Source organism: Sturnus vulgaris, chromosome 7, assembly GCF_052056855.1.
Source record: "Sturnus vulgaris isolate bStuVul1 chromosome 7, bStuVul1.hap1, whole genome shotgun sequence".
Taxonomy (NCBI): Eukaryota; Metazoa; Chordata; class Aves; order Passeriformes; family Sturnidae; genus Sturnus; species Sturnus vulgaris.
In genome coordinates this window covers 34,203,206-34,230,457 of record NC_142249.1, presented here as the reverse complement: position 1 = coordinate 34,230,457, position 27,252 = coordinate 34,203,206, and the positions used below count along the sequence as shown (strand labels likewise).

The following is a 27,252-nucleotide window of genomic DNA, read 5'->3' as shown; positions in this document are numbered from 1 at the left end:
GGGCAGGATGATGGGTGCAGTGGGTAGAAGATGTGATGGGGAAGTGGGGACATTCCTTGCTGGGAGCTGTGATGTGCTGAGGACTGCTGTGAAATTCCCTGTGGGACTGCTTAGAAATTGTGTTGGGAAATTCCCCTTTTATTTTCTGGAAATAAGGACTAGGGAGAGAAGTTTTTTTAGGTAGAAATGAACCAACAAGGGGTTAAAAAAAATAACATTAAAAAGTTAAAGACACTATTACTGCTTTGGATCATGTATGATGCTGAAGTGGTGTACATGAGCCAAAAAGGCACAAGAACATTGCCACTTGCTTTTAAGACTTACCCATTTCACTCTCATTATAACCCAGAAATGCACAATGAAATAATGTGTGTATGTGAAAAAATGTTACCATGCTTTTGGAAGCTGGTAAAACATATAAAACATAGCAGGGTTGTTTTTGTTTTGTTTTTTTGTTTGGTTGGTTTTGGTTTTTTTTGGGGGGGGGGGGTTGATTTTTTGTTTTTTGTTTGTTGTTTTGGGTTTTTTTTGTTAGTTTTGTTTTTTTTTTTTTGTTTTTGTTTGTTTGTTTTTTGGTTTTTTGTTTTTTTTTTTTGCAATCTTACCATAGCATTTAATTTTGAGATACTAAAGGCACATGTAATTGTGCCAGAGAAACATTTCTGCTTGCCAAATCTAGGTAGAAAAAATACTGTTTTCTGTGAGGGAAGGCTGAGGTTGTAAGAAACAGTTGTACTAGTTTTGTCCTTGTGTTGTTGGGTGTTTATGTGCTGGTTGGTCTCAAACTGTGCATGCATGTGGGCAATGCATTGCTGTTATTGAAAAAATGTACAAGGTGCCTGGCAGGAGTTAAACGTGTAACCACAGAGGATGTAAGCCTAAGTGCACTGGTAGTTACAGAAGCATTCATTTAACATTTGTTATAAGCTACTCTTGTTTTTTTTATAACTAATAGGGGAGCAGTTTACAGTTGATCTACTGCATAGAGAAAAAGAGCTTGTAGCTTCAGATGGAATACTTGCAGCCCCAGGCAGTTTTGCTAATGCTTTCTATTACAAATAAGTTTAATAGTGTGCATTAAAAAGGATGTGTATTTAAACCTTTATGGTCCATACCATGTTAGGTGGAATTACAGTAAATTGCTACATTTCATTTCTGTAATTATCTTATAAACTGCTGGTTGATATTGTCCTGAAGTTTATGTTCAGGACATTTTAACACCAGTTGTATTTTGGACAGCTTGCATAAGATCATTTGATTGTCTCATAGGGGTATAAAATTGCATATATATATTAAAAAAAAAAAAGATACCTATTAAAAAAGCATGAGAGTTGCACACCTTTGGGTGGCTGTGGAGAAGGGAGGGATCGTGATCACCTCCCGTGCTGCGATTATGAGCGTGCACAGAGCAACTTTCCTATCACTAATAGTTCTGGAAATGTATGTTTATGAAACGTGGTCTTTCCCTTTTATTTCATTTTTTTCCATTCCTGTAGGAACTTGGAAGTAACAGCCCTCCGCAGAGGAACTGGAAGGGAATTGCTATTGCGCTGCTGGTGATTCTAGTTGTTTGTTCACTCATCACTATGTCAGTCATTCTTTTAACCCCAGGTAACCTACTTCTTTATTTTATCTTATTAAAGGTGTATGGTTCATAATGCAGTCATCAGAAGCAATGAATGTTAAAGTGTCTCTTGCCTTTAAGAGTTTTTAACTTGTGGCTATTGTAAATTTGGTGCCTGTAGGGACTCGGGAGCTGCTGGAGGTCTTGCAGAGCAGAAATGTTTAGGGTTGGCAATAGGTCCTTAGGAGTGTGTCAGCCTTGAAGGGGCTACAGCAATCCTTGTGAGCTCGCTTCAAGGGTTTCTTGTTGGTTTTTGGTGTAATTTCATATTCACAGATGAGCTAAGAGAAACTTGTATGCCAAGGAAAACTGATTCCGAGAATGCAACTTCTCTCTGAATCACAAACGTGGATCTTCCATGTGTACATGCACAAAATTCTTCCCTTTTCTTTCCTTCAGAAACAAAGAGGGGAAAGTAATGGTTCAGTCATAGAAATAAAAAAAAAAGGAGAGGGAAAGAAGGACAAAACCAGAAAACACTGTCCAAGCTTTAAAAGAAAAAGAATAAAATCTTTGAATCCTTTTGCCAGTTTTGAAGTTAGAGTGTAAAGTACCTGATTTGTATGGCATGCCTGGATAGTAATTTTGGTCTGCAGATATTCTGCCATTCAAGTGCTCAGTTTGTTTAAAGCAGAAAGTTACTGAAGTTCTTTTTAGTTAAACAATGGTTCCAGGCTGCTTGGCCACCTGATTTAATGAAATCACCGAGGGAAGCAGGCTGAGTCTGTGCATGGGCAAGCACAGCAGCAGTGCTGCTGCTTTAAAGGAAGGTGGTGAGGCTGGATGGAAAAGGACCAGAAAGCTTTGCTTGCCAGAGGGGATGAGGCAGCTGGAAAGAGTATGGAGGAATACTATGGATAGTCTGCTTCCTCTGTTTTGTATAAATATCTACTCCTTATGCATGGTGCTGTCCAAAATGACTGTTTGCTTATTTCCACTTAGATCATGTTGAGAAAAATAAAAGCAAAGTTGTGCTGCTGTAGTCTCAGTGAATAGGAGCCTTCTTCAGGGAATAATAAAAAAGAGGTTTTGAGGGCACATGGTAGTATATCCTGGTACACTTTAAGACAGAAGACTGATTTTGTTTCCAAGAAAGGTAGTTTTTGTTTTGAAAACTTGTAAAATATCAAATATCTGCTGGAATCTACAATAATATCTTGTAGTTGTGGCTCTTATATCTATATAGAATTATTAATGATGTAAAAACATAATCTGAAGTCTTTTAAGGCACTCATGGAAAATGAATAAACAACCTAGGGGAATGTTAACTTTAAAAAAAATATGTTAAAAAAGCTCAGTGAATTATAACATCTCTGAGGCTGTTTCAAAATCCAGCAATCTTGGTTGAAAACTTGTGTAAGCTGGGACCTGCATTGAAGCTCAAGTCATGCAAGTGGAAACTAGTTCTGTCAGCTCAGATGCTGTAAGATATCCCATAGAGACTGTGAGGCTTGATATAAATAAAAACCCTGCTCCCAGAAGGATCTAGGCCTGTAAAACTGGGCTTTCTTGTGGTTTGGAAATGCTTACCATGGAAAGCTTTGGAGGTGCATTGTAGGATAGGTACTTACCCTGTTTTGGCCCTAATCATTGCTGTTCCCCCTTCACTTTCATTATTAATTTGTTTGATTATTATGAATTATAAATATGTTTGGGAAGCAGATATTTTGCTACTCTGTTGGTCTGCTGGCAGGTACTAAGCACTAGAGCTGAAGCTGCTTTGTCATGGATATGTGTTAAGATCACTTTGGGATGTCCAGTATTTGAGGGGAGGAAAAAAATAGAGACGCCCTCACATCTGGCTATTGTGAAGTGCTCAGTTCCAAGTTGATGCTGATTTGTTATTATAAATGTTTGGGTTTGAAAATCATTCTCATAAAATATAATAGGTCTGGATGAAGATATTCAGTGCAAATGTCCTTTGTTACCTTGGGATGTTTCAGCATTCATTTCTAGTACTATTTTGAGCATCAGAGAGTTCTCTCCCTATTTAGTTCTGCCTGTATGGATGGGTGCTTTTTAGATTTCATGTAAATTCCCCTAAACACTGTCCATCATGCTGCTTCTTTTTATGGAAATGATGATAATTTCAGATAGTTATTGCTCAGAAGCCTGATTGTTTCACTGGTATTTTTTGGAGGCAAAAGTGTCCTTACTGATATGCTAAACACAACAGCAATGATCTCTTTTGCCTGCTATTATTTGCACATTGTTTTGTCCAAATATAAGAAACTCTTTGGTCTTTGTCCACTAACAGTTGTCATTTGACTTCTCTCAAATTTTGAGCAACAACTTTCCTGCCTTTTAACAAAGTGATGGATGCTTCCATATGGGATGGCATGTTTTTAAAAGAAAGTGCAATTCATTTGCAAAAGTCTTCAAAGAGGCTTTAGCTTCCACTAAAGATAAAAATGATATTAATACTAAGAGGAAATTCTTAATTTTCTTTTTTATTATCTTTTATTAAATGAAATATGACTTGACTATATAATACTAAGCAAGATCTCAGTTGAAATAAGAGGTGTATTTTGACCTATTAATATCTTAGTTTTTGTTCAAATCTGAAACTTCTGTGTTACAATTATGGTTGTGGTTTGAGTAAATGTATAGTACCAACAATATTAGCAATATTTCTGATAATTTTATCTTGCTTTTCATGATAATACTCAGAATCTTTATAAAATCTCTTAGTGCTCTCAACAAAGAGATGGAAAAGTGGAAGAACAAACCATCCAGTGATGTAAAGCATTAGTGGCAGAGTCTGAATGAACTCTCAGCCCTTATTGGGGCTCAGGAACTCTCTGTGAGCCCCCCTGGACTAAGGAGTACTTTAAATAAACCCCATTGCTCCTAGCAAGTAGAAATTGCCACACTACTCCATACTTGGGGAGGCTTGCAGGCAAATATCCCTGCTGGTTTTTTTCAAAATTAGAAAAGTGCAATGATAAAGAAAGGGCACAGAGATGCCAAAGAATGAAATTTGCCTTGTTAAAGCAGGAGACTGGAGTGGAAAAACTTGGAAGTTTCAGAACAGGAGCCTGTCTGTCCTGTGGGGCAAATGCATTATGAATCTAGTGATTTTTTTTTTTTTAATATTCGGAGTGGATTGCTGGAGAAGTATTTAAGAGAAAACAAAAGAAAATACCTTGGGAAATAAATGTATCTCTATACTGGGATTGAGTGGCCAGTGCAGAGACACAGGTGACTATCCCTGAGATGCCATCATTTGGTTTGTATGTCAGTATAAATATAACACAGGCACTTTTCTACTGCTGCTTTTATTCCATTTCCTGTTTTTGAGGTTTCATCTCGCACCTGCACATACTGAAATAGTAATAGGTAGATTTTTAGATACCAGATTTCTAAATATCATATATATATATATTAGATATATTTAGATATTCCTGCCTTTGAATCAACTTGTTCCTGCTTTACATCATGACAGTATGTTCCACATTATAGGAATTATGTGAAGACCTGTCTGATCAACCACTGTTGATCTGTATTTCAAAATTGAAAAATTTTCAATTGAAGGTATTAGCAGCTGAAAGCTTTTATATGAAAAACCACTTAAGAACAGCCTAAGAGTTGTATGGATTTGGCCTCCTCTGGACAGGTGTTTTGCCACAACACTTAAAGCTGTTTTTTCCTCTTGGACTGACAGTAGTTCTACCTTCATGTTCACGTACAGTTTCTGAAGGTGTGGAAGATTCAAATGCTTTTTCTAGGACTCCCTTGCTGAGCTATTGATGTTGGCATTTAAACCATGCCTGCTGATATGTGCACTTTCTCTTGGGCAAAGTGGCACCTACCTCTAATCATAGACTCGAGGAAAACTCACACATGATGGGGAAAAAAAGGACACCTTTCCAGAAAAATTATTTGAGAGAACATTTAGGTCAGACAAACGGTCAGAAAATGTTTTTTGTGGAAAGAGTTGAGTGAAATCAAGCTCTAGGAAGAGAATCAGTTTGGATTGTGTCCAGTAGATAAACTGTTCAGGGTTAGGACCAACCTCTCCAGAGCCTCTCTAATACTACTTTTAAAAGAAGAAATGAAAGCATTCTAAAATTTTTTTCAATTTTTTTCAAATTTTTTTTTTTTTTTGTGATGTGGATATTCACTTCAAGAAGATTCAGGTTTCTGTTCAATTCTCTATAGACTCCCTGTAACTTCTGTAAATTGGCAGGCAGGTTTTGATATCCAACTATTTTCTGGCAAGTTTCCTTCCTTTGCCATGATAACACAAAGTGAGCTATGCAAATTCCCACTTGCACCTGCTAGCTTGCATACAGTTTACTAGTGGTGTTTTTCCACTTTTCAGATGGCATTTAACATCAAGCCTTTATCCTAATTTCTAGTGTAATTTTTTTTTTTTTTTCCACAGGAAAGTCAGTAGGGAGCTTCAGTTAATGACATACTACAGTGCATAATTATTAGTTTTATTTGCTAAGTTAGAAGGCAAATTTTATGAGGTGCTTAGACTACATTTAACCTGCAAAAATAATATCCTAAAAACTCGTGAAAAGTAACAAGGCCATTAAATTCAAGTTTTGGAGTCTTCTAGTTTAGTAAGCACACACAGGTTTGTCACTTTGAATTAATATATGTCAGTATTTGAACTGTTTTTAATTGGATGTACAGTTAAAAAGTAGTCATTTAGTCTTTAGCATTTGATTTTGTTTGTTTTTTTTCGGTAATCTGTGTCATTTGGTATACATAAATATATATGTATATAATTTCAGACTGAAACACAGAAATCTGTGGTAGATAGCCTCAGAACATTGGAAATATCACTCCAAGGAATAATTCAATAAAATTTGAAATGGAAAAGCGATAGTAGACTATTTTGTAATGTAATAGATGCAAAGCAGTAAGAGGAGGTCTTGAAAATAAAAGAAGTACATCCTAGAATCAAAGTTTAGTTTGGGTTGGAAGGGACCTTAAAGATAATCATATTCTATCCTCCCTGCCATGGGCAGGGACACTTTCCACTATCCCAGGTGGCTCCAAGCCCTGTCCGGGTTTGGAGCACTTCCAGGGATGGGGCAGCCACAGCTTCTCTGGGCACCCTGTGCCAGGGTCTCACCAGCCTCACTGGCAAGAATTTCTTCCTGGCACCCAATCTGAACCTGCACTCTTTCAGTTTAAAGCAATTTCCCCTTGTCCTGGCATTCCATGGCAGTCCAAAAGTCCTTCTCCAGCTCTCTTGGAGCCCCCTTAGGTGTTGGAAGGTGCCCTAAGGTCTGGCTGGAGCCTTTTCTTCTCCAGGCTGAAATCTCCCCCATAGCAGAGATGCTGCAGCCCCCTGAGCATCTCTGTGGCCTCCTCTGGACCTGCTCTAACAGTTCCATGTCCTTGTCCCTTAGAGAGGAGTTACCAACAATGCATTCCAGGAACCTTCTGGGTTGGTTATGCCCCTCTGTGCTGTCCCTCCAAGAGGTATTGGGGTGGTTGAAGTCACCCACGAGGACCAGGGCTTGTGGATGTGAGGACACTCCCTTTGGTCGTCCAGCTTGGGTGGCCTGTAGCCCCCTAGGTAACTGCAGTGTCACCTGTCCCTGTCCCCCCTTTAATCCTGACCCATCAGGTCAGCTCCTCATCCATCCTCAGGTGTGGCTCTGTGCATTCCAGCTGGTCCCTGACACAGGGGCCACCCGCTCCTGTTCTGCCCTTCCTCTGAGTACGAACATGGTGGGTACCACTAATCTGTGCCTGTGCTCAATAAAGATGAACCCACTACTGATTTGAGGGTTCCCATGGTGTGTAATTCTTGCTGTTACAGATAAACTGGGCATCTGAGGTATTGCCAGAGGGCAAAGGTAGAGTTAAGGGTTACAAACGTGGCTCTGTTTAGGTTAAAGCTCAGCATTAGAAAAAAAAAATTACTTCTGAAAGATCTAGTAAAATCACTTGAAGATGCCAATTTTTTTTCAGTTTACAAATGTTAATCGTAATTTAAAACTTAAAAACCAATTTATATTGAGATTTCTTGCCAGGGATATGATAGAAAACAGAGAGCAGAGCTGGTGTTCCTTTCTTCTCTAATAGGCTCTGTACTCAGCTGATGTATTGTTTTAGTGATTTTTATTTAAGCAGTTGAAAAAAAAAATCTGTCATAGGTAAGGCAGTCTTTGACAACATAACAGCTTGTGTGAGCTTGATTGCTAGTTGGCAAACTGGCAGGAAATAAAGGGTCACAATAAGTAGAAAAAGGTAAGGTTAGAAGGGAAACACTTTTGGAATTATAAACAGCATCAGGACCAGGCTATGTTGAATCCAAATAGGTGATGGAAAACAGCTTGTCGGGTAGGCTGTCAACGAGGGTGTGGGGAAAGGGGATAATGGGCATGTGAAGAGCCCAGTGTTTGATGCTGCTAAGTCAGAAGCAGTGTTTTGAAGACACAGGAATGTATTTGTGGAGCTGAATAGAGCACACATAACAACATGTGCTTACTTTGAAGATGAAAACGCAGTGTGTGGCAGGAGCAAGAGCTAACAAGGTCCCATGATGTGTAAACAGAGGGATTAGGTATAAATCAAGAGAGATAATGTTGCTCTGCTGTAAAGCTCCAGTAAGACTGCAAGTGGTATATTGTGTCCCATGCTGGACTGTCAGATGAAGAAAAAACAAACCTAAACTGACTATTTTGATTCCTGGAAGGTAGGAAGAGGGCAAAAAAGCTTATTTAAGGATTAGAGTGTTTGTCCTATGAGAGAGGATTTGGAAACTCTGCATGCTTGGGCTTACAAGACATGAAGTACAACAAGAGTTGATTACAGTGGGTGAGTGCTTCCCAGAGCCCTACTGCCACCTGGGAGGGAGCAACATGCAAAATGCAAAATTCAAAATGCAAAATGCAGCAGGGCTGGGGTGTGAGCAGCTGGCATGGCCTCGTGTCCATTGTGAATTCATGATGTGCACTAGAAGGGAGTTTCCCTTCACTACACCAAGGATGCACCTCATTAACACCAGCTGAAGGCACAGCAGCAGGCAGTGCTGACATTTAAAGGTGAAAATATCATATTGCTGTCGATTCCAGTGAGCTTTCAGCTGGCCCTCTAACTGAGAAATTTGGCTGAATAGAGACCAATGACAAAACTATTGATTGACTTTTTTCTCTTCGAAGGGTCACGTTTTCATCCAAAAGGTATTACAGGGTATGACCTTTACAAAGCAGGTTTCTTTGTTAAAAATGTCCTGGTAACATCGTGGGTTGACACAAAGATAACAAGATTGCTGCTTGACTGCTGTGATGACAGATACTCTTTTTGTGTGTGTGTGTCATCACAGCACTTTTTAATATCAGTAAAGACAAAAATCTGCCTAACATGAAGTTCCTCTCCTGGAGAAGGAAAGAAAACCTTATAGAGAAGAGTGCAGTAATTTATTTACCTTCCCAATAATACAAAATTATTTAAAAAACCTGGCTGGGCATTGGACTGGTTGTGTGGAATTGCACAGGTGCATCTTTTTGCAAGGGCACAGGCAGCAAAGAGCAGAGCTTTTGGCAGCTGCTGTGCTGAAAGCCTAAAGCAGTCAGGTGAAGTGCAAGCTGCTGCCAGTGATTATTGCTGGGAATCTTTGTGGGTTTGTCTTTTAACACTAAAACTTTTGCTTTGATAGCAATGTTTCAACATTACCACTGTTAGTGCAGCTATTCACTATTGAATCTTCACTGCTTATTTATTTAGCTTACAGCACAAGAACACATATTTAGAGAGCTGCTTTTTTAGTTTTCTGAAGTGTGGGGATTATATTAGATGCAGGAAAATGGTTTTATTTTGTTTTGTTTTGTAAGGCAGTGTTGGCTAATGTTCAGAGTCACAATATTCCTGGGTTCTGTCATGTTTGCCTTTAGCCAAGTTATGTTGTTCACTAGACAGAAAGCACAGGCTATAAAAAGTGCATGTAGATTTTTTAAAACGTCATTTTAAATTGTTGAATTGGTGAAATTGGTTCCAAATTTACTTGCAGGAGTTTTTTTAATCTAGTTTCTCTCAGTGTAAGGTACTCAATATGGCAACATTCTTTGGCTGTCAGGAAATTTTGGTATTGGTTTGTAATTTTTTGTGGTGTGGGGCTGTGGTAAAAAAGAGCTTTGCTACAAAAGTCCCAATATAATAAATAAGCAAACACTAAATCCTGTAGCTTGCCTGTCCAGAAAGTACCAATTCTTTGTTTCCTGAAGCTTTACTAAACAAAAATTATACATTTCCTTGTTATGGGGGGAAAAAAAAAAAGAGCAAGGTATTGTTACCAATTTCCACAAGACTTCTGGTTCTATAATTCCAGTGTTTTGCAAACAACACTGAGTATATTGCTTTCAATAATTATCTAAAATGATCTTGTTGTGTTTATTTTAGATGAACTTGCAAATTCATCAGAAAACAGATTATCCTTGGAAGATCTCTTCAGAAAAGAATTCATAGTTCATAATCCAGAAGCCAAATGGATTAATGGTAAGTTTATAAGCTCTCACTTAATTTGAAACTAGGTAAAATTTTTAAGTATTGAATTATATTATCCAGTCACTGAGAAAAAAAATCAGTTAAAATTTCAAACCCTCTTGAAATTGGCCAGTGTCCCAGTTTTCCTTGTTGCTCTGAATCATGTCTCTTTCATTAATTTTTGAAGTGGCTTTCTAATTTTAACGCTCTGTCTAGTAGAAACCTACTAAAATTTTCTGTTCATGCTCCTGACTCACTAGGAAGCAGTGATGAGGAATTGTGTTTAAGAACTGGATGTTGTTTATGGATTCACAAGAAGATCAACTCTATTAATATCTGAACTTTGGGATTTGAGAACTGGTTCTCTTCACATCTAGAAAAGAATTGAATATTTCAATATATTTCTACAGTCATAGTCATTTTCTTATAACTACCAACTGTATTTAATATTCTAATTTATTAAATGATTTGTGTATTGCATGCAGATTCCTCCAACATTAAGCAGTTTTAATGTAAAAAAGAAAACAAATTCAAACTCTTTTTTTTTAACTCATTGACTTCCTTTTCTCTTGATGCCATGCCTGATCATTTTTTTTCTGTTTGTAAGAAATGTACACATAATGCAGTAGCAGCTGTCTGGTTTGTGTCATTAGGGTAATCTGGGTGTTACTGAAGGTGATGGGATCAAAGGAATGACAACAGGATTTGTGCAAAGCTGGGCACAGCAGAACTGTTAAGGAGTGCTCTGTGCAAGGCAGGGGTCTGGCAGTTTGGTGGCTGTGTGTGTAAATTCAGAATGACTTTGCACGGAAATAATGCTTCAGTTTTATCAACCTTGCATTCAACTGTAACTAGAACTGCTTTACTTAGTAGGTAGCTGTGTGATTGAATTATTGCTTTATGAGAAATTCTGAAGAATGAAGTTTGTATAAGGATAAGTGCATTTAAAAGCAAAAGCATAAAAAGGAGAAATGTATGGTCAGTTTTTATTTTTTTTTTTTTTTTCAGGACCTGCTCTGGTGTTATTTGTTACCCATTAGTTTAGGGCTAAGAGAAGGGATGCTCAGTTTAGCATCCTGCCCCTCCTTTCCCCAGCTACTCCAATGACATCTCACCTCTGTGCTGAGTTGCCCTTAGTTTCTTCTCTGGACTGGTTCCTCTCTGCAGTCAGTGCAAAAAAAAATTCATACTGGGTAAAGCTGGAACAGTTTTGTTGCCAAGAGGAGCAGCTTCTTGTGTTTGGCAGAAAACTCTTTTCCTGTAAGAATATTTGCTAATGAAATCATAAGGCGGGTTTCAATTCAATTTTATTCTCTGCTAAATTCACAAAACAGCTGCCTCTGACCCCACCCTATCTGAAAAACACTGCTCCTAATTGTCAAATAAAGTTATCACAGACCCATTATTGTAAACTAAAGTGGTCACTAAAAGCAGGTAAGTACATTATCCTGGTTCCATCTATTCCTCTAGATACTTAAAAAATCCATGAGATTATTCTCCTAAGAATTCTAGTAGTTCTTCATAACATGTGCATAATATTCTATGCATAAAAATAGTAATAATTTCAAAACCCAGGACAATAAAACTAAAAGGCTGTGGATGGAGTTATATTAAGTATCAATGATGCTATAAAACATGTAGTTTATTGTATTTCTTAACTGTCTTCTACAGGTTGTAATAAGAGCAAAGCTTCTTTTATGAGTTTTCCAGATGTGGTAAAAAGAAATGTAGAATTTAATGGTAAACCCTTGCTTGGATTCAGGTTTCTCCTGTGATCTTCAAAGTACATCTTAAAAGGCTCCTACAGTGAAATATAATTTTATTAGCATCATGCAAAAAAATATAATTTGTATTAGTATCATGCAAAAAAATGGTGTAAACAATCCAGTCTAAAAGCTATGAAATTGTACAGGTGTGAACTTTTCTATCTCTTGAAAACAGAATTAGAAATGCTATATTTTAGAGAAAGGCCCTGTATTTTATTATCAGTATATTTGTACTAATATCCAGTTTTTCTGCAGTGATGGTTTTCTGAGTCCGTTTGAAAAGTTCTAAGCTTGCAGTTAGTGTTCTCCTGAGTTTATTGGCCAAAGAAACAATAAAGTCCAATAGTACAAAAAAAAAAAAAGGAGGAAAGAAATGACATTTTGTTTATTAGCGCATGTGTGTGTATGAGAAATAAAGAAAATTGGGGGTAATTAAGGATTTTTGAATTGTTTGGTGTTTTTCATAAACACAGGAAAAAATATATAGGTTTGGTATTTTTTTTTTTACACTTTCTTTGAAAATAGCCAGTATAGTTAATGATATGCAATATCTTGGACAATAAAAAAAACGAAGGAATCATCCTGCAAAGCAGCATTTCTCCTTCCGGCCTCTATATTTATTTCCTGGCCCCGTGGCATTGCAGTGACGGTATTAAATGCATAGAAAATGAAATCTATAACTTCAGATTCATTACTGTGCAGCTGGAGGGGAGCATTTGGCACTCTGGGTATTGGCAGGGTAAGTGAACTCTGTGCTGGATGATTTTAGCAGAAAATAAATAGCTACTTACTGCCTTTTGCTCCTCTTGGAATAGCATAATTTGTATCCATCTGGAAGTTTTATCGTCCCTACCTCCTGGGAAAGGGTGGGAATAGAGATTGAAGATAGACACTGCTGTAAGCAGCACCTTCAGGAACTGGAGCAGGCTTTGTAGAAAAACAAAAAGAAAGTTTTAAGGATTTCAAGTGGTGGATGAATCACTGTGTCTGTAGGTGAGGCCTGGTATTTAGCAGCTGCCCTTTAATTAAACTTTTGCTACTGATCTTTGAATTTCTCTGACATTATCTTCCAAGTGCATTATTTCTTCCTTGTTTGAAAGCTCCTTCACTACAAAATCCATCCTCACGTAGCTATTTCTAGAGTGCTCTTTAATAAGAGAAGTCCTTAAATGCAGAAGTTTTTACAGTCCATTTCCTTTTCTGCTTGAAACTGAGTCCACAATTTTTTGCCACCAAAGTGAATAATTATGCAAATGTTTAAAGTTGGAGAGGAGATGCTGGTCTTTATCTGAGATAATCAGATGTTGCTGAAGAAAATAAAAGAAATGCTATGAGCCAGTCTTGAAAGTGACAAAATATATTCCCATTTTATATAATATGTAAAGATGTACCTGTGCAGATACCCAGATTTCTTCTTCCCTTCCTTTTTTGTCTTTCTATTTTGGTTTATTTCAAAGGCAATATATGTTTTTTTTAAACCTGACTTTTTTTTTCTTTCTTTGAAAGAATTTACAAAGGAAAGGGTAAGAAAATAGGGATGATAGCTAGTAATTTTGTTGAAAATAACTTAGTGTACTAAGCTGGTCTGTTATAAATCTGATCACTTTGGCTGAAAAAGGACATGGTGGAGAGTACACACAACTATTAACCAGTCCAATCCCTGTTAGCTGGAAAAGTTTTTAATTTCAGAAGGCATTCCAGTTGTCTGGCATAGTTTTGGAGACCTTAAATGAGAAAACATCTTACTTTAACATTATTGATCTTAAGGTTTTCTAATAGGAAATAAGAATCTAAAATGCTGCCAGTGAATAATGGAAGTAGTTGAGCCTGACAGCTCATTGGTGCAGAGTGAAGAATTTTTTCAGGATGCTGTCCCAATTTCTCTTAAGTTACTCAGAAATAGGTATGCTGCACTCTGGGAGATACTGAGGACTCAACAGATTTGCATTGTGTTACTGAGGTCTCTACTTGCATCTCTCGTTTCAGGGACTATAGCTGTTAATGACAATAAAATTCAGAATATTTGTGTTTATTCCTCTGTGAATATACAAGTTGCTTGCACTTTTTTTCATTTCAGACATTCTTTGCCAGTCTTTCCTCTATATGATAGAGTGCACTGGCTCCTTGGTACTCTGGCAGATGGGTGTATAGTCAGCACAATGACAGTATTTACATATATTTTAATAAAGTGTTGCAGAAGGAGCTGCAGTCTGAATGATGTACCTGGAATCCTGTCTCATGCTGAAGCTCAGCAAATCCCCTGAGCATGTGTTTTTCTGTGGTTTTTTTGTGTTTTCGTGTGTGTGTGTGTGTGTGTGCCAGCAGGGGAGGAAGGGCTTGCAGTGACATTTCAGGGGGGTAGCAGGCAGAATTCCTTTCTGTACCCAAGCAGCCCAAATATGAATGCAGCATTCCAGTGAGAGCTTTCTGGAGGAAGCCAATGTTTGCACCTCATTCTCTTGTTATAAACCCCTGGTTTGGAATTAGGTTTATCACTTTGTCCACCAGAAAATCCAAGGTTGTGCCAGAAGTCTCAGTAGGCACACTCTGTTCAGATTTAATTTTCAAAGCAAATAATTTTTTCATGCACATATATTTTCAAGGCAAAGATGTTTAAACATTTTTTTATTGTTGTTTCTTCCTCTTTTACAGTTTTAATGTGTTTCATCTTTTGGAGATAAGAAACCACTCCATCACTCAGAAATAGTTTCACTCCAGTTTTTTTTTTTGTTTGTTTGTTTTGTTTTAATTTGTTTTGGTTTTGTTTTTAGGTTGTTTTTGTTTGTTTGTTTTTTTAACTCAAGCCCTTGCATGAACTGTATTTACTTGTTTTATTTTGGGGTTTTTATGGTGTTCCCAGATTTCCTGTATTAGCCTCAGTAGAAACTTTCATTTGCTGAATAATTGCCAATTTTGATGTGACTATCTGTATTTTCATGCAGTGAGGAAAAAAGAGAATGGGTGATGACATGCCTTTTGAAATCAGAGAAACCACAGGACTGGTTTAGGGAGGAAATCCCTCTGCTCTCTTCAAATTTATTTGGCAAAAGTTTATTTTGTTCAGTACAGTCTCTCAAACGAAGAAAAAAAAAAAAAGGAGAAATAATTTTAAAGCATTTTTACTTTACAGTTGACCAGTGGTTTCGCTGTCATGTTTTGTAGACTGTGTGTTCCAGTTAACATGGAAAGATATTACCTGGCTGAAGAAGTATTACTTCAGCTTCTCATAACATGTTTGCTTTCCTTAAAGAGCAACTGAGAGAGTGTCTGCCCATAATTTTACCTGTGGTTGTCCCTGGCACGTTTCTCATGCTGTATATTGCTTTTGTCACCTGGGGAGTGAAATGTGTAGACAGTGGCTTTTGCTGGAGCTGGTGCTTCCCTTGGGTGCCTGTTGCCTCTTGTCTATCCTGAAAAATAAAATAAAAAGTGGGCTGGGAAACTGGCATGAAGGTGGTTGAAATTGCTTTAAAATTATTCATGATAAAAATGGAAGTAGTTTGAGAAGCACAGCACGCAGATTCCACAGTAGCACATATGCCAACTTTGTGCAGTAAAAATATGGTTTAAAACATTTGGCACTTCTTAAAGGAAGCTTTTCCTGTGCATGAGATAAACACAAACTTGTTTTCACAGAGCTGAGTGTATTGTGATGTTTGTCGATGGATAAGGGTCAAGTGCGAGAAATAATCCAGCACTGAGCAATAAGAGAAGAGATTTTGCTCCTGGAATTTGTTACTGAGTTAGATTCAAGAAGCAAAGAAATACCTCTTTTAGAATTACATATCTATATTTGTTGGTATTACTCTTGCAATCAGTGATGGGCATTAAGAGTGAAGTCCTATATTTATTTTTTTCCCTGTCCCCTAAATGAGATGGGAGTGTGAAGTGGCCAGGCTGGAATGCAGCCATTGTGTACAGGAGCATTTTTGGTGTGGCAGGGGCTGTGTTTGGTGCTCTCATCCTTGCTGTGATGTGATGCATTGATCAGGGGCTTGGGCAGGAGTGAAGAGGGCTGTGCTCAGTGTCACTTGTGCCAGCTCTGCACAGAGCTTTCATTTTTTGTTGGAATCTCTCTGAGCTGGAAGCCAGGCCAGGGAGTTGTTTTGTTGCCCGTGGCTCTCTGTGAGGAGTTTATTTCTGAAAGGCAGCAGAGGGGGTTGGACTTTGATTCTCTGTAATGCAAAAAGCAGCCTGTGGAAGGACAAGTGAAAAAATCCTAAGATAACACTCCAATCTTTGGAGGCTTTCAGCTAAAACTCTTCTGTCCTAAAACTCCAGCAAGCTGTGTGAAATACACACCCAGCTTTTGCCAAGTCTGAAGACAAAGTTTTGGGAAAGACCCAGAAAATTTGGGGAGAGATATAGAGCATCTCCAGGCTGGGTGATGTTTCTCTCAGAAACTGCTAAAAGGGGAATAAAAGGCTTGATTGGTACCATTCCAGTGATTTATTAAAATTACTTCTTAAACAAAATAATTTAAACAATGCTTTTGTGAAACAGATTGAATGATGAAATTCTCTCAATAGGGAATTGACTGGAGGAGTTTGGGGCTGTGCTTGTGCTGATACTGAAGATTCTCTTTGAGCCAGCTGTGGATGGGTAATTGGTCATTCAGGGAAAGGTTGTGGAGTACCCCTGTACCAAGTATAATGTGCATTGTGGTGTCCTTTGATCCAGGAATTGTGGTTTCTCAAGCAAGGGAAGGTTTTGGTTTAGGAAGAATTTTTATTCTCTCGTTAGTTTTAGTTTCTGTGGGCAGTTGGTTTGGTGTTTTGTCCTCATTAAAATTCTTTCTTCCACCCTTTGTACCACAATAGGATTTTTCCCTCGGTATTTTTTTCTCTTGGCTCTGGTGTGGTCTTTAAGCAATGTTACTTAGTGGCAGTTCTGCCAGGTCTGCCCTGCCCCACCACACTGTCAGCACCTGCTGCTCTCTGTTATTGATGTCCCCAAGGTGCCACATCTCTTCCTTGCTTAGGAGCAGGTCTTGGGCTGTTTCTGCTCACATCAACGATGCTAATCCCTGTTGCTGCATCGATACTGGTGCCACTGTTAATGATCTTTAACAAGCATTAAACAGTGCTGTGTATTCAGGGCCATTAACTTGTGTCACCGTTGTATTCTGCAAATGACTTCTCCCTTCCTCTGCCAATATTCTTTGTACACCAGGACAACATTGTGGTAGTCATGATTTCTGCAGTGTCCTGTGGCTGTTGTTTTTTCTCAAGAATCAACCATTATTGATTGCAATTTTTTTTTTCCTGGCCATTTTTAAATGACATCTTGTTTTTGATTTTTTACTAGGTGTGTTGTATTTCTTCCACAGAGTACTTGAAATATATTTTCCTTAAGAGTTCTTGTTTCTTGTAACAGCTTACTTCTAGTTGTATTTATTGAGATGTAGCCTGATTCCATGCTAGCTGAAATCTCTGGGTATGGGACAAAATCCAGAGACTGAGGTATAAGTCAGGAAAAAATGAAACCAAGTATTCCAACTAGTGGGAGGTCAAACTACCTTTTGCCACCAATAGTCAAAAACACAGCTAATCATTGCAATCCTTTTTAAAATTTATGTCCCTATTGATTTTTTACTTAGTCCACAGCCCAAAGCATTAAGAATTTAACAAAGACATCAATATACTTAGAAAACATTTACACAGGGAGAGTGTATCTTGCACAAGGTGTCTTTTGAAAGAGGTTAGCAGAACAATTTACATTTTCTAATCAGTATTTCTGGATAGTAACCTGATGTTAAAAGTTAAATACAGCAGTTCTGTGTGTGAACCCCTGGGACAGTGGACCAGACACTAAATAAATCTGAGTTCTCCCTGTTTGTTGAAGCAAAAGTCTCCTGAGTGTAGTGCAGGAGTGAGCTTAAATATTCCCACAGTTGCCATAGTGATGTGGTGGAACAGGGAGGCCTTTTCTCAGTAACATATTTCTGGCTAAGACAGCAGTCCTTAATGTGATCAACAAGTCTAAACTGAATGTGCTACATCATTACTCCTAGGATGCAACCTCCTAGGGTGAATATTTTTGTTACAGGAGCAAAGCTGAGCAGTGAATAAAGCATTTTGGAATGGTGACAGATGGTGGGTGCTACACAGCAGACTTGTGAGTTCCCTCCAGACTTCCACATTGTTTTCTGGTACTCATAAAGACTTCAGGGATGTATCTGTGTGCATCAGCAGGCTCATGGACACATGAAGGGTAACATTTGTACCCTGTGCCTCCTTGCTGAGTTTTCCCCACTGGTCATCACTGATGCTCAGCACAAAGTGTACCCACGGCCCAGCTGGAGCTGCAGTCCTGTCCCGTGGGATGGATTTGTAGTGGCCTGTTAACTTTTCTTTTGGAAGCTGCTGTTTATATTTGCAGCTGGCTTCATGATCCTTCTTAAAGGCTCATTTAGGTCTGCTCTAATTTGTTCATCAGCAATTGGATTTTCTTCAAAGGAGTGCTGTGCTGGGAGAGGATAAACCTGGAGTTGCTGTGTGCAGCAGCAGCAGCAGAGTTGGCTGATTCTGCCTTCAACCAAATGCTTGAATTTTTGGAATTTTTCTTTCTAGACACTTCTTTAACAAACACTCAGTTGTGTTTTGTGGCAGATAAGTAAACTGAACAGTGCTTAAAGTCGGTGTCTTTGAAAGCCAAAGTTTTACATTTCTAATCCTTACATTTTGTTGTCCATTCATTTTTTTTTCTTGGATTAAGGGGCAGTAAAACCAGTACTTTCTATACCATTCTGTCTAGCTCAAATGTTTGCATAATGGAGCCATAAAAATTCCATTTTTAAACATGTTTGTATCTATGAAGATATATATACACATAAGTTTATTTCACTTTTAGTCCTTTTTTAGTTTGCTTTCTTTAACTGATTCCGTTGTGAAAGATTTCAGAGACACTGACTCATATTTGCCACTCATTCATCCATTTTCCTGGTCTGTTTTGCCCAGGACAGGGTTATTCTTCATATGAAAATGTGGTTGGCACATAAACAATTTTGCTTGCTATATCTTTCAGTGTGATGTAAAAGGACTTTAGTAGATTTAGTACGTTTATGTTTTAGGTTTTAGTATCTTTGGGAAAGTATGTTTGGATTTATCTGTCTACATGTACTGAGCTCATGTGTTCTTTCAAGGTCTATTCAGTGCATCAGTTCTGTTGAATTCTCACAATAAGTGTTTGTGCTGAGCAGGAGGAGATGGAACCAGAGCTGCATGGTTTTGATCCAAATTGCATCCTGCTGCAGTTTGGAGCTGTTCATTTTAGGTGCATCAGGACTGCAGGGAGGGAGAAAGGCACTGGAGGAGGAAGAAACCTACAGAGTGGAAGCATAAAATGAGTAACAGCAAAAACATAATGAGAAAAAAGGAAAACAGCTGGGTACAGAGAAAGCAGAAGCAGCATGAGGAGAGGGAAATGAAGGGACAGCCCAATGGAGAGCACAGGGCCTGAATTAGATCATGGTCAGTGCCACAGGACAGGTGTGCTCCCATTAAGGACACATCTCTTTATTCCTCAACTCCAGACACTTTGTGGGAGGACACCAGTAAGTGAGAATTTCCACTTCATCAGCATTTCTGAGCCTTGAGAGGCAGGGACTCTTGGTGAGCAGGACCCGAGGCTGGTGCCAAAGGCACTCCTGGGGTGTGTTACCCACAAGTCGAGCCCCAGAACTGAACCAAAGCCATGCTACTGCCCCATCCTGCTGAAACACTGCCCAAGGAGAGGCTGGTGCTGTCACCTGCCAGCCACTTCAGCCAAAAATTGTGCTTTACAATTGTAGCTGTGTCTTTATTTAGGGATGTGTGAAGTGCAGTGAGAACAACAGTGCTGTAAACTTTAAATTATTACATTTTTGACAATCGGATTTAATTACATTTTTAATTTACTGCTGTAGAAATCAAATGTGTCCCACATACTTTCTGTGTGGCACTGTAGAGTTGAGAAGAAACAGAAGCAACTTGATATTTGTTTGTTTCTCTAATCTGACAAAGTTTATAGGCAATTTGTATGAGAAACTTGGAGCTAGTAATCATTAGAGCAGCCATGTATTGTTTTTCCAAACCTGTAAATATAGATTGGCTTTGACCCATTAATGCTGCAGTAGAAACTCAGAGCCTCTTTAGTGAGATAAATTAAACTCTAGGCACTTTGTAAAAATAAATTTACTCGAACAGGGGAATGGGAGAATCAATCAGGTTTTTGACAGAATTGAGATATCAGCCTCCCATGCTAAGCATCATTCAACTTTAACCCAGTTTTTGCCTATGTTTTCCATGATATTTTTCTCCTCACGTCTTTAGTTTTGAGAAAGGAATCCATAGTTGAGACTTCCTTGATGAATGCAGCCCATTTTATTTAACCAGTGCCTCAAAGGGAAATGCAGAGTGTGCTTTCTGCACTTGCAGCCTACTTTAGGCATAGGACTGACTGAATTTCTTCTGCATGTGGAATATTGATTTTTAAGTTCAGCCAAAGTTACTTGGAAGCCTAAAGTTTTCTACAAACTGTAAGTTGCACTTTGAAAGTAAAAATTAGAAGTACTTTAAAAACGTGGCCTTGAAAACCCAGGACTTTTGGGTTGTCATTGTGAGCAATAGCAACACATGAAGCAAGTAAGATAATCTGTTTTATTGCAGGACAGGCATTACATGAAAATTAGTTTGCCTAATTTCAGAAGTTATTTTTTGACCCCATCCTAGAGCAGCCACATCTAGGATAAAAAGGCAACTTAGTTTCTTCTCAGGCCTGGAGTCTTGTCTGCCAAATTGAGTCTGTTAATTCTGTAATAATGATTCAGATAATTTGTTATCAGGATCTCAGCTGAGACAGCTTCTCTGTAAAGGTCACTAAGCTGTCAGATTCAGAGTGACAAATACGGTTGGCTGAAGATATATTTGTTAGAAATTTTTCTGATGCTTTCTTTTTAGTTTTCACTTGCAAATTTTGTATGAAGGATTGTTTTCTGTATAAACTTTGTGAAGATGGTTTAGATAGTTTGCTTCAGCTTTCTCACATTTTGGACGATGTGATTTTCAAATTTGAATGTTGAAATCTTATCTTTGGCATAGTAATTTCATTTTGACATCGTTATTTTCATGTGTTTTATATTACTTGGCCACACTTTTATTCATGCAAAAATGTATTGTATTATTGAAGTGAACAGTTCAGCATTTAAAACAAGTATTTCAATATATTCGATTTGAAATTCTGAGAAATATTTTAACTAAAAAAATAGTGAAGTATAAGGTTTTCAATTTATTCTAATTTGGAATAAAAATGATTGCAGTTGCCAATATTTATTCCTCTCTATGGGTAATTTGGAGAAGGTGGCTCTAAGCCATATTATCAATTACAACTCCAAACCACATTATAAATGTTCCAAACTATGATGTCATGTTCCATTCATGGAAATCTGTTGCAGAGTTAATATTATAATCTGCAGCATTTCCATTGATTCTTGACGGATTCCAGATGTATAGAGATATGAAAATGGGCTCCTGTTATGACATGCTTCAAAAGTAGATGTTGATTCTTTGCTTTCTGGGCAACTGCACATGTAATGAAATTTATGTAAGCTATGAATTTTTATCTTTTTTCCATTTTCATACCCAGTGTTGTACCTTGTCCTCTTAAAGGCAAGGACTTACTGTTCCAGCAAGTTAGCTCTTTCTTTTTTTAGCAATTTAAAATGGTCATGTAACATGTTACATAAATATTCCTTTCTGCTTAAATACTCTGCTCTCTTTTCCACCTATTTTCTGAGCTCTTATTTTGATAAATTGCTAGTTGAAAACAATTTCGCCTCAAATTTCTTGCTGAAGACTGTGATTAACTCATGCATGTTACTATAATGGAAATAAAAGTAACAGTTCTGCTGTGTTATTCCAGAAGAAATTATAAAGTTAAAATTATAAGTTAATAAGAACTTGGTTTATTATTTTAAAAACGCCATAATTTCACCATGTTTATAAAGATGTGATTAGCTGTGTGTCCATAGAATCACAGAATAGTTGATAGAGATCTTTAGAAGTCCTGTAGGTCACCCCCCTGCAATGAGCAGGGAATCTTCCACGAGATCAGGTTGTTGTGAGCCCCATCCAGCCTTGAGTGTTCCCAGGGATGGGTCAGCCACAGCCTCTCAGGGCAGCCTGTTCTGGTAAAAAGTGTAAAAAAACTTCTTCCTTACTTCTAATCTAAATTGATTATCTTTTAGCTTCAAAACATTAGCCCTTATCCTGTTGCAACAGATTCTGCTAAGAAATCTGTCCCCAAGTAAATAATCTAGATATAGCAAAAGGGTTTGCTGGTGGATGAAATCATACTGATTCTTTGGGAGGCTATTAAAGAAAGGACCACAGGGAGGAATTGCCTGATTTTATCTTTACCAGAACAGCAGTGAAATGTTCTTTCAATAATGGAATATCTTTAAGCATTTTACCATGACAGCCTTTAATTATAAGGGTGATTATTTTTACTGCATTTTGTGGTTTTTTTTATTTTTTTTTTTTTACATAATAGCAAACTAATTTGCTGCATTCAGTTCTTCCAATGAAGGAGAAATATTTTTAAGTGCTTAATCTGAATTTAAATTAATGCAAACCTTTGTACTCAGCTTGCATAGTATGCAAGTGATAACTTCAGAAAAATACGGCTTTGTGACATACTGATTACTTTTGTAAAGATATAAGTATATTCTCCCTTTGATGAGTGTGTCTAACTTCCATTAGTGCTAATGGGAGTTATGCATTTATGCTTTGAAGAGTCTACACTCCAATTAATTATAACACTTAAAGGAAATGTGAGATGTTGTTGAAAGTAGAGATTCTTTAGTGTTGAAATTGGTTTTTTTTTCTCAATTTCTCTCTCTGTTCTCTCTCGCTTTGACATTGACTGACATATTGTCATGAAATCTTGTAAATATGAGTATTGTGTGTGGTTGAAATTACATTGTGACATATTGATAGTTAAAGTCATCACACATGTAGCTCTTAGATATGTAGCCTACCTTCTGGCAGTCTCTTTTTTCCCTGCTTACCTTTATGTGACAGCTGAATATCTGTTCCCTTGATTTATCAGTTTCAGGGCTAACCTCACATCAAGTTTTACCTGACTGAAGTTGAGATAGACAAGAGAGCTGTGTTCCTTATGCCTTGCCTTAATCTTCTTGTTGTGAGCAGAAAACAAGCAGCATCAGAAAACAGATAAGTTGTCCCTGGATCCTGTGCTTCAAACTGATTGCAAACAGGAAACAACACTTGAGAGGAGTGTGAATGGCTTTGGGGAAAACAAGGATGAGCCCTTGCTAGAAGTCACTCCTATTGAAGGTGATGCAGATGCAACAGGTTCATCTGGGAGCTAAAAGCAGTTAAACAATTTACTCTTTAAAGAGACATGTAAGTGTAGAAGATCAGCACAAAGGGAAAGAAGATGAATCAGTTGGACCAAAGAGACCTAATTATTTCTTTTCCCTAAAAGTAGCTTATTAATATTAATCTCTGTTGCTTCTCCCTGATATGGAACACTTGGAGCTGCTGAAGCATTTGACAAATCCACTGTAAGGCAGAAATCTCCCTGTGAACCACAGGGGTTATTTGGGGCTGGAGGAACACAAATTTGATTCAAACTCCCAATTCGTGGATCTCAGAACTGAGCAAGCTCAATAAGAATGTAATGATATTTTTAATATTTATTCTTTCACAAACAATGTAAAATTTGCAGCTCAGCTTTGCCACAAGCTGGAGTCCCCAGAAGTTTTTTTTTCCTTTATTTTTTTTTTTCTCTTGGCCTGAGGGACAGTGATGGTGGCAAATGCATAATGCCTCTCCTAGAGTATCTGCCAGAAAGAGGGAGCAGGTTTCTGGTTATGGTTAGGGTGTAATATTTTGTTTTATTATTGGATGTTGTGTCTTTGCTTGACAAACTCAACTCCATTTTATAGATTGTTTCTTTTTGTCTCCAGTTTAATATTATCCGTTTCAAGTTCTTTCTACATTTTTAGAGAAATTTCTTCTTGTATTTGTGTACCGAGTTTCACATTTTCTCTTGCTGGCTGAAGTGAGGTTCTAACCTGACTGCAGAGCTGATGGTGAAAATCCTGACACCCTTCACTGCAGCAGTGAATGTGCTGATATGATGGTTTAGTCTGAAAACATGTAATTATGATCACGGCAAAAGAGCAAGTCTCTGTGGGGACATAGATTTCCTCCCATAATGCAAACAAAAGACAGTCTCAAAACTGTAAGTTCTGTTGTTTCATCTGTTAAAATGGGCAATTAATCAAGGCGCCAGGAGAAAGCTCTGCTGATAGTGGGGAGAGCTGGCACGGATCTTTCTAATTTGTATTGCAACAAATTGAGAGATGTAATCGCAGCAGAGGAGGGTGTTTAAATAAAATTAGAGCTGTGATGTGAAATGACAAAGGGAAGAAACTGAGAGTTAAGGATGACATTCTGTCTTATTTTAAAGCAGCTGTGAAATGGAAAAAGACCATCTCAGTGGCTTGTGTTGTGCTGAAACAGATGAGCTGTCAGCCCTAAATACAGATCTCTGGCTTGGAATTTGGGTATGCTATATGAATTGCAGTACCAGGATATATAAATAAATATATATTTATATATTTGGTCCGTGATTTTCTTTTATTGTAATTCAACACAACTGGAGAATGGATTAAAATGCTTTTATTTAAAATAGGAGCAAGCTTCATTGAGGCTGATTTGTGAATATGCATATGATGTATGAGTATACATGTTAAATATGAATGGATTTCATCTAGACCTCTGTCTGCCTACAAAAACTGTGCTTGATTAGGTTTAAATAATTCTGGTGTCAGAAACCAAGATTTCCATCTGTGGTTATGGGTATATTAGATTTATAACCTAAACACAAAATAACTTTTTTCTTCCATAAAATCAACTGCCATACCTAAGTTTAGAGCCATCTGTTTTTTTCTTTTTTTCTGTGCATGTAAACTTAAAAATTCTCTTAAATGAAGATTGGAGTGTGATGTAAATCTCTGTTTAGCTCTTCGTTGAGGGCCATATGCAACTATAATTCCTGTTTTTTAAAGAGAACCTGGCTGTTACAGTGAATATTTTCATAAAGGACGTTTTTCTGTGAGACAAAGTTTGGATGGATTAGGAAGTCACTTCCCAGTAGTAGTCTGCAGTTCCTCCCTTTCCATCAGTGCAAGAAGAGCTGTTTCTTTGAGCAGGAGTCTTATGGAAATAATAACCTCACTGAAGATCTGCATCATCTCCATAATATATTTTCTTTATCATTGTGCTTTATCAATGAGGAGCACAATCACTGTCCCTGGTTTGACACGAGGAAATTAAGGCATAACAGTGAAGAAATGAAGGCAGTAGCTGAAGAGAAGATAATTATAAACTCCCTATTTCCAGGGTGGAGATGGTGAGAGATTGTCGCTTCAGGCTATGTCAGTGTCAATGAAGAAGTGTGAGCCTGCAGGAGAGGATTTTCAAAGGGAATCAGCCGGTGTAAGGACCAGCTCCCACTCTGTGTGCTAGCAGGGATGTTTTATTTCAGCCCAGCTGATGTCTGGTTTCAGAAATTCATCAGGTGCCCTCCTGGGGAATTTCATTTCACCAAGCAGGACTCCAGTTTTTGTGGTCAAAGATTGTTCTGTGATGTTAAGCAAAGCACTGTCAAAGGCAGAGAAATGAGATTGTGAGACAAGCCTCTTCCAGGAGTGGTTTGGATACAGCTGGTTCTTAGCAGAGCAGGGGAAGTTGCAGGAGGAAGAGATCAGGGGAGAAGAAATTTGAGACAGGAGAATGTCTTCTCTGATTTTTAAATTCATAGATTTTTCATAGCATTGTGGGAAGGGAGTGTTTCTGTTAAGTGAATTCAGCTTTCTTTGCTCCCTTTCCTGTGCTTTTATTATTGCAGGACGTTCCTCCTCACCAGGAATATTGATTAGCCTGGGAAATCCATCATGAGCATTGCTACAGTGATTTATCTCTATACATCTTGCATATTATGGTGATGACTGCCTTGCAGTACCAAACCCTGAGAGAAATATATTCCAGGCTTGAAAAATGTTTCTGCAAAACAATAAAATGATTTCACCTGAAACTCCTGGGTAGCAATAAAGAATAAAGTTTAATTAAAAATAAAAATCTGCTGATTCAATTTGCATTATATGTGTATTAAGTTCTTCAGAATTTGCCTATATTGCTGATCTCCTTTAATTGGGCTTATTTGATTACCAAGAGTAATCCAAAAATGTTTGTGGTGTGTCTAGGTGGACAGTTACAGTTGAGTGCTAAAATCATTGCAATGGCTGTTTAATTGATTTGAATGAAGAGGAGAACTTTTGCTTTATGGTCTTTGCCTATTTCACCTCATGGGAGCTCAGAGGTGCCATGGAGTTGATTCTGAAGCCTTGCAGTAAGGGTGGATGACTTTCCTGGACTGGGATTAAAGATTGGTGCTGCATAACTTCTCTGATAAACCCCAAATATTCTCATTTACAGTAGATACAACAAAACAGATTTTTGTCTGTGCTGTTTTTTTTCAGGATTCGATGCAAAGAAGAGGGGTACTCAATAATCTAATGGCAGTTGTGTGTTAGGTTTTGGGTTTTAGGTCCTAAACATTGTGGGGTTTTTTTTAAACGTGTGCACGAGGCTGATTCTTATTTAATAAGATTACTTTAAGCTAACATTTTATCAGAAAGTTATTTTTTTTGAAGTGGTAATTGATGGGCAGTTTTAACTTGAATGTCATGAAAAGTGCTGATTATTATGATGCCTTTATAAAGAATGTACTCACACTCTCCCGTTTCTACTGAATGAAGCTCTATAAAGATTAAATACATGTTTCTGGAATGGAGCCACCTCTTGCCCTAGCCTCAATACATAGTAATTTCTTCTTTGCATGCCATTTTTAAATAAGCAGTTCCCCAAAAAGCTAAAAGCAAAAAAATTCAAGTCAATACAAAACATAAATTAATGGCATCTTTGAATAATATCTTACAGACTATCTAGGCCTGCAGTACAATTTTGCTGACAAAATCTTTTCAATCACCTTTTTTTTTTTTTTTCATGTACACCTGTCTGTCAGTGTCTAAATGACAGTATTTAGCACTGAGTGCAAAAAAGAAGTGATTGTGCTCTAACCAATGACAGAAATGTTGAGGGAATTCAAGCTGCTTGGAGTTGCTGTAGCAAGTGAATTTCAGTAGCTTTATTATTGAGCCTCCATATTTTCCCCTGCCCTCATGTGCTGCCTTATCAGTGAATGATGAATTTTAGGTAAAACATAAATGTGCTGAAGCTGGAGATAACCATAAAATCCAAAGACAGGACTCTGGAATCCCTGAGTGTTATTCAAGAAAGGGTGTTTTCCTGAAAAACTAAATATTCCTGTGCACATCAG

General features: G+C 37.8%; 1 protein-coding gene across 3 annotated transcripts in view; it reads left to right on the top strand.

The window, feature by feature from the left end:
* The window catches only part of DPP10 (dipeptidyl peptidase like 10), a 428,896-nt gene that overhangs the window by 235,906 nt on the left and 165,738 nt on the right, over positions 1 to 27,252 (top strand). For all 3 annotated transcript variants that reach the window (XM_014870838.2, XM_088168348.1, XM_088168347.1), the window contains exons 2-3: positions 1,497 to 1,611; positions 9,992 to 10,087. In XM_014870838.2, coding sequence (XP_014726324.2) covers positions 1,497 to 1,611; positions 9,992 to 10,087 — 211 coding nt within the window. The remainder of the gene's footprint in view (positions 1 to 1,496; positions 1,612 to 9,991; positions 10,088 to 27,252) is intronic.